Raw genomic sequence first — 7,566 nt, forward strand, 5'->3', positions numbered from 1 at the left:
TGACTTACTTCCAAAATCAGATTTAGGAGACAGGCTAGAAATGATCGCTGTGTTGCAGCTCTTTAAAAGTGTTCCTGTCAGTCCTGACCGGAGGCCTGTACTCCCAGCACTTGGAGGCTGAGGCAGGAGGACTGTTCTGAATTCAAGGCCAGGCTGCGCTGCATTGCAAGCCCCTCCCCACATGATGAATGTGGGTATTCCTGGCAACTGGTTTGTGCTCTTTCTGCTTGAGCTGGAGGAGCTTTGGTCCCGGGTGGGAGCTCCTTTGTTTTGGGCAGCACTCATCGCCCGGGAACTTTCCCGGCCTGCGCCATGGCTGGTGCCCGGGAGCCCGAGCCCCACTCTCCCACCCACAGCCAGCCACGTCCGCCACTCGGCGACAGGTCTGTGGCGGCTGTTGTGCTGGAGCCCCACGGAGCGATCGACCCCAGCCACCAGCCCTGCTTACTAATAGCCCTCCTGCCGGCGTGGTCAGGCCGGCGTTTCTCTGTGTTGTGTGGGGACTTAGGTTCAGTCCTCCGGAGAGGGTGCCGGTGTCTCTGGGCTTCACGCACAGGCGGGAGCCGTCTCTTCCACATGCCCGCTCCTGGCAAGCTTGTGGGGCCGGGGCAGCTGGGACCTGCGGCTTCTCTTTTTTTTTTTTGGCAGAACTGGGGATTGAACTCAGACCCTTGCACTTGCCAGGGAAGTGCTTATTCTACTGAGCCATCTCCCCAGCCCCTCTAAACTAGATTTTTTAAGTCCAGGAGCTAGCACCTGAATTACAAATTTAAACGTGATGTCTGAGCAGACGATGGAGTGCTGTAGGCTAAAGTACACAGTGCGTCACTGTTCGCATCAACCTGAAGAAGACTCTCCCGAGGAGGAGGATTTCCAGGCCGGCCTGGGCTACCTAGTGAGACATCGCCTCAGAAAGAATCTGCCTCTTCTCTCCTGTCCTGCGTCAGGTCCGGGTTCAGCCCAGAGCCACCCCCGCCCCCCAGGAAGTGGTCCAAGTGTAGTTTTTCCTTTCCTCTTGCCTCTGGGGTAGATGCTGCAGGGTGCAGTGAGGGGAGCCGTAGCAGAGCCATGGGGCAGGACCAGGTCCCAGGCTGTGGAAGCTGGGGCAGGGCAGTCACACGGGCCGCAGGAGCCCTTCCCTGTCCAGGTGCCAGACTCATTTGTTCTCGTTTTTAAGAAAATTATCTTATTTCTTTATTCGGGCTTTTTGAGTCAGGTTCTCACTTTGTAGTCCAGCCTAGGCTAGAACTTGTGATGATCCTCCTGCCTCAGCCTCCTCAATGCAGGGATTACTGATGTGTGCTACTGCATCTGGCAAGATTTTAGCTCAATAGGTGAAATGTGCCAGTTTGCAGTTGGACTTGCTATTTCTTTTTTTTTTTTTTTTTTTTTCTTTTTTTTTTTTTTTTTTTTATGTTTTTGGTACAGGGTCTCACTACACAGCTCGGACTAGTAGCGATCCTCCTGTTTTCAGCCTCCCCAGTGCTGGGATCACAGGTGTGTGTCACCATGCTTGGACTCGGTTGCCAGCTCAGTGTGCCTGGGGTGGGGCCGGTGTGGCGTATGTATTGGGAATTGAACCCTGGTCCCTGCGCTTGCCTCAGCAGGCGCTTAGTCCACTGAGCTATGTTGTTAGCCCTTTATTTCTATTTTTGTGAGTATATTTAAAGTATATATTGTGGTTAAGAAGACCCATCATGTTTCAGAGAAGAGTAGAAGTCAATTTGCTTCTTAGTTTTAAACCCATCTAAGGAAAGAAGGTAAGGAAAAAGAACCATATAAGAAAGTGAGGGGCTGGAGAGATGGCTCAGTAGAATAAGCATTTGCCTGGCAAGTGCAGGGGTCTGAGTTCAGGTCCCGGTTCCACCAAAAAAAAAAAAAGACAGTGAGTAATTGGCTTTCACTGCGTTTCTGTTTCTCTAGAATTTGGGCTCTTGCGGTATTTGGGAAGGCTTACTTCTCATAGAGGAGGAGCTGGTGTGATTGGTGCAAATGCATTTAGAAAGAAAAGTAAAACCTGCAAATACCTAGCAGCTGGTTTTCAGAGCTAAACGTGCAGGCAGAACCCTTCTCTTCTGTGGAACCAAGGGGCTGCCGGTCCCCTGTGGGCTGTGATGTGCCCGCGGGAGAAGAGCTGGCTCATGCCCGTGACTGTGCCGCCTCCGCCTGCACTGTTTTCTTCTCAGAAACCCCTTCGACAACAGACCTTCCTGTGGCTTTGTACACCCAGAGGCACATTCTCTAGGGAGAGATGCTTTGTTGGTACTGGGCACTAAACCCAGGCCTTTCACACTGGGCAACATCTTCGTCTTTTTCTTGTTTTACTTGAGGCAAGGTTTCAGCGAGGCACCCTCACGGGACTCAAACTTGGAACCCTCCTGCCTCAGCCTTGCAGAGTGCTGGAACTGCCGGCAAGCGCCGCCTGGGCCGGAGCACACTTCCTACTCGGCCGGCTGGAAGAGCGCACCTCGCCCGCTGCCCTGCCCCAGCCACGCTGGGCTCTGACTTTTCCTGGGGCTCCTGGGTGCTCAGCCAAACCTTGGCGTGCCTTCCCCGGGCTACTGCTGCGCAGACGCCGCCCGAAGTCCTCGCCTGCTCTCAGGTGTGGAGAAGCGAGCCAGTTTCCTGCCCGCGGAGCCAGGGGACCATGGAGAGGTGGTGCGGGATGGCGGTGGTGGTGCTGCTGGCGCTCAGCGTGCGCTGGGCCGTGTCCCTTCACCCTTACTCAGGTAGGTAAACTCGCGGCTGTGGGGAGCCGGTCCGCGCAGGCCCGGAGGCGGAAACGTCCGCGGCCTGCGACACGGCGCGAGGCTTTGCCTCAGCAAGCAGAATCAGGGAAGTGTTCCTTTGAATTGGGATTCTTTTGTTTCCTTAGTTTTACGGTAAATTTGTAGTTTTCTGACTGTGGGAGGAAGTTTAGGCTTTGTGGATGTGGTGAAGAAAATACACTTAAACATCTAATTCTAATGAAAACACGTATGTGTTGTGATTGAAGAAAACAGAACTATATTCTCCAGAGGGGTGCGACAGATTGACAATGCTTATTTAGCCACTGAAGAGCGGCACGCTCACGCTTGGCCGGAGGGAGTAAAGCGCTGCGTGCGTGCGTGCGTGCGTGCGTGCGTGCGCGCGCGCGTGCGTGCGTGCGTGGTCGCCTCGCCAGCCGCTGGGCCAGCCGTCACAGCCAGTCGGGAGCGTGTGCAAGGGACACGGCGCGCACCGTGGCGGCCGGCAGCGGTCAGGGTCCGGTGGGTGCGCTGTGGTGGGAGGTTGGGTTGCACCCTGTGTTGGGGGACTATCTGGTGAGGAAAAATAGTTTATGGTAGTGAAGAGGTTGCGGGGGCGGTCAGCAGGTGAGGCGGCGGCCACAGCCCGAAGCGGCCCGCTGCTCCCCACAGCCTCTGAGCCGCGTCCCTCGTCTGTGAGGGGAAGGGGCAGCCCGGACGGACGCGACAGGGCTGGGCTCCGCCCGCGGCTGCCTGGAGCTGCCTGGAGCTGTGGGCGCGGGGAGCCGGCCTTTGAACCCGCAGCGGGCGGGCGGCGCCGGCTCTGGGAGAAGCCCCGGGCGTCCTGGGGCTCAGGCGGGCGCCTTCTGCTCCTGCATCCTTCCTCCCTTGGGAACGCGCAGGTACTGCAGCCAGGCTACTTATTTTTATTAGTGTGTGTAAGTTTCTACCATAAAATGTGTCAGAACTGGATGTGTATTTTAATTTTCACAGACCTAAAAATATTGGCTTCATTTTGATTTTGCTGTTAAACAATCTGTGAGAAGTAGACAAACGCAAGTTTTGTTCATAGTGTCTCGGTTACTTTTTACTCATTGCGGGACAAAATACCCAACACCCCAAATTAAGGAAGTAACGGTTATATTAGCTCACAGTTGGTGGAGGCGTCAGGCCGTACTCGGCGGCGCCCAGGCAGAGGGGCACACTGCAGGCAGCAGCAGCAGCCACGGTGGCCGAAGGCTCTGGCCAGCCTCCCTCCTTCCGCACGGACTGCACAGACCAGAGCTCCGCGCAGGAAGTGGGACCAGCCGTCCTTCCTCAGGTCGCTTCTGCACCCTGCAAGTGCTGAGTCACGCCAGAGAGGGCTCCCGGCCTCGGGAGGGGTGTTGAGCCGCTCGCCTTCCGTGCCCGCCTCTTGAGAGGGTGAGGGTGCTTACGAAGAAGGAAGCTGGCTCTGTGCGGAGGCGCTTCATTAAACATCTAAACTTCGCGGTTGACACAGTGTATGCCCCACTACCATCCACCCCTTGGCAACTTGGCAACTAGACATTTCTTTAAACCAGTTTCCAGGTACAAGACATGCTTATTAACATTTTGCAACTTCTCCATTATAACCCAGGCTTAACTCATTAAGAACCACTATTAAGTCTGTTGACATTATATTACACGAGAACCTTACCATTCCGCCCCTGCCCCCCGGAGACTCATGCACCTCGCTTTCTACAAAAGGCACTCAGTCTCTCCGCCGCAGTTGCCGAAGTCCTGAGGGCATTGCCGGAAAGTCCAGTCCCAGTCTCCTCCAAGATCTAAGGCAAACTCTTAGCTGTGAACCCCTGTACAAATGAAAAGTTAAACACTTCCAACATTCAAAGGCACAAGATAAACATTACCATTCTAAAAGATATACACAGCAGGATGCAACCTTTGGGACCAAAACAAGGCCAAAATCCAGAAGGGCAGACATTAAATTCTACAGTTCCACGTGGAACATGCCAAGCAATCTATAACGAGTTGCGAGCTCCAAAAGCCTTACGTGGCTCCGCCCCTACGGCACTTCTGCTGGTAGCTCTCATGGCTTTTTTCTGGGGCTCGCTTTGCTCCCTCCTTGCAGCTTTCTTCAGACAATCCACGATTCTGGCTTTGTAAACTTCTGGGGTTTCCACTGAGTAAGCTTCTCACAGCCTTGCACACTGCCCTTCCCGGGGTACACTGCCTGACCTCTCAGGCCTTCTGAAGTTTAGGTGAAAACATTTTTAACTTCAGAACTCCTGCATTCTGAATGCACCTAAGGCCCGCGCCATGTGGATGCCAAGGTCTGCTGCCAGCTGGAGCAGTACCCAGGCTTTCTTCTCCCTTGGCTGTAGAGGTTGAGTGCCTGGATCTCGGAGCATGCTGACCTTGATTCCCAGGAGCAAATTCTCTATGCTGCTGCTTTTCTGAAACTGGTGTAGCTGCTGCCTCCATTCTGGAACATGGTGCTCTGCAGCTTTTTCCTAAAGCAAAGTGCTGGCCGGGGAGATGGCTCAGTAGAATAAGCACTTCCCTGGCAAGCACAAGGACCTGAGTTCAATCCCCGGTTCTGCAAAAAAAAAAGGGGGGGGGGGCTAGGAAATAGCTTAGTAGAATAAGCGCTTGCCTGGCAAGCGAAAGGTCCAGAGTTCAATCCCCAGTTCCGTAGAAAAACCAAAGCAAAGCAAAGTCCTGCACATTTCTGGTTCTGAGGCCCCACTGGTCCCATGGGCTCAGCTTCTCCCATCCACCCTCGTGAGAGCCCAGGAACTGAGCTGACAGCCGTGGTCGCCCGCAGGAGAGTGACAGTGTGCCTACAGCTGGCCCATCTGCCCAGCTCTGCTCTGCTCTGCTGTGGGTCACTGGTGCAATCTCGGCTTTAAAAGGGGGCTGCCATAATAAAGAGTAAACGTGACGTGGCAGGCGGGTGTGGCCAGCAGCACAGAAGCATGCCACCCCTCGGCCCCACAGCTAGCGGAGGAGCCACGGCTGCAGCTACATTCGCGGAGGAGCTGTGGCTTGCAGGGCGCCTCACTAGGTGCTAGAGGCCGTTGTCCTTTGTACAGCTGGACTGAAGTCGCGTCACAGGCTGAGGCTGTCACATGACTCAGTGGCGAGCAGGACCTGACCTGCCGCCCACGTTTGCAGTTCTGTCCTTGGTGGTGCGCAGCGTGAAAGCCCCGAGTAAGCCCACATGGTGCGGCCTTCCTGCCGCCCTCATCCCTGGGGTGCACAGCTGGGAAGCAGGAGGAGCACTGAGCCTCTGGGACGGGGGTCACTGTCCTGTGAGCTCGAGGGCGCCGCCGCGCTCACGCTGGGCTCTCTCCTCCGCCAGGTGCTGGGAAGCCGCCGCTCTTCGGGGATTACGAGGCTCAGCGGCACTGGCAGGAAGTCACCTTGAATTTACCGATCAGACAGTGGTATGGACTCCTGTGGTATGGGTCCCGTTATTCGTCACTGTGGCCTCATTCTCCGGAGCCGCTTCAGAGGCGACCCCGTGTGCCCCTAATGCCCTGGGTCGAGGCTCCTCTCCTCGCATGCCAGCTTCCCAAGTGACCCGATGGCACGGGCGTGTGCCTGTGACCCAGCAGTCCTCTCCAGGGCCCCTGTGGAGCCTCGAGCTTTGCCCTGGTACCAGGCTCCCGGCCAGGCCCTAAGCAGGCCAGACAAGTGTTCCTCCACACCACCCCAGCCCTTAGGCCTTTCTGTCTTGAGACGGGCTCTCACTACACTGCCCTGCTGGGCTTGAGCTCCGGCTCCTCCTGCTCTGGCCGCCTGAGTAACCGGTTCGCCGGTGCAGGTGTGTGCTGCTTGCTCATAGTCATCTGTTACCCCCACACGAGACGCAGTGACCCCAGCCGGGTACAGGGCCATGTGACACAGGCTCAGGGCGGTGGGGGTGGCGGGGGTAGAGCAGTTTCCTCCTCCTCAGTAGTCGGCCTGTGTCGTTCCTCCGCAGCTCATCTCCCTGGAGGAGACTGCAGCCATTCATGCACATCAGACCTAATCTTTCAGTCCCGAAGAGTCGCACACAGTAGGTCCTCACACCATGCTGGTTGAACGGTCTTATGCAGCACTGCCTGCTCCCAGCCAGCGTGGTGGTGCACGCCTGTCATCCCAGCAGCCTGGGAGGCGGAGGCAGGACGATCACAGCTCAAGCCCAGCCTGGGTGGCCTGGCCACTCAGTGAGATCCTGTCTCAAGGAATAAAACGAGCTGGGAATGCAGCTCAGTGCCAAGGCCCAGGCTTCAGTGCCCACAGCAGCCGACACCAAGCCAGGACAGGAACTGGTTCATGAGATGTGGTTTCTGTAAACCAAATCTTTGTGTTCTCTGACATTGACTACTTTGTTTCTGTGTGATGTTTTGTAGCTTATCGGATGCACATTGTCTTTTCTGTTGTGTGCTTCTTGCCGATCCGAGGCGCACTCCTTGTCTCTCTCTCTCTCTCTCTCCAGGTATTTTAACAGCAGTGACAACGACTTACAGTACTGGGGGCTGGACTACCCACCTCTCACAGCTTACCACAGCCTCCTGTGTGCCTACGTGTAAGTTTTCTTCCTCTGTCCCCGAGCGTTCGTGCCACTGTCCTTGCCATATTCCGGAGCGGACACGGCAGGAACTGCCACTGCATTACTGATCACAAATGGGTTTGAAGACTGGTAACTATCAGCTTGAACATTTATATCATTTTTCCAGAGGGCATGAAATTTTAATTTATTTTTCATAGAAGAATACTTTTATATTTTCTTTATTAGTATCTACCGGTACTACCTTAAAATTTAAAAAAAAAACTAAAAGCTTTTAAAAAATGAAATGTAAAACTTCAGCTT

At 55.0% G+C, this 7,566-nt stretch overlaps 1 protein-coding gene across 2 annotated transcripts in view; it reads left to right on the plus strand.

The window, feature by feature from the left end:
• Positions 1-2,572: 2,572 nt before the first annotated feature.
• Alg6 (ALG6, alpha-1,3-glucosyltransferase) overlaps positions 2,573-7,566 on the plus strand; it is an 18,802-nt gene continuing 13,808 nt past the window's right edge. For both annotated transcript variants that reach the window (XM_023718332.1, XM_023718333.1), the window contains exons 1-3: positions 2,573-2,729; positions 6,070-6,154; positions 7,192-7,281. In XM_023718332.1, coding sequence (XP_023574100.1) covers positions 2,648-2,729; positions 6,070-6,154; positions 7,192-7,281 — 257 coding nt within the window. In that variant the 5' untranslated portion in view covers positions 2,573-2,647. The remainder of the gene's footprint in view (positions 2,730-6,069; positions 6,155-7,191; positions 7,282-7,566) is intronic.

This window comes from Octodon degus, unplaced genomic scaffold (genome assembly GCF_000260255.1).
Source record: "Octodon degus isolate 3935 unplaced genomic scaffold, OctDeg1.0 scaffold00057, whole genome shotgun sequence".
Classification (NCBI taxonomy): domain Eukaryota; kingdom Metazoa; phylum Chordata; class Mammalia; order Rodentia; family Octodontidae; genus Octodon; species Octodon degus.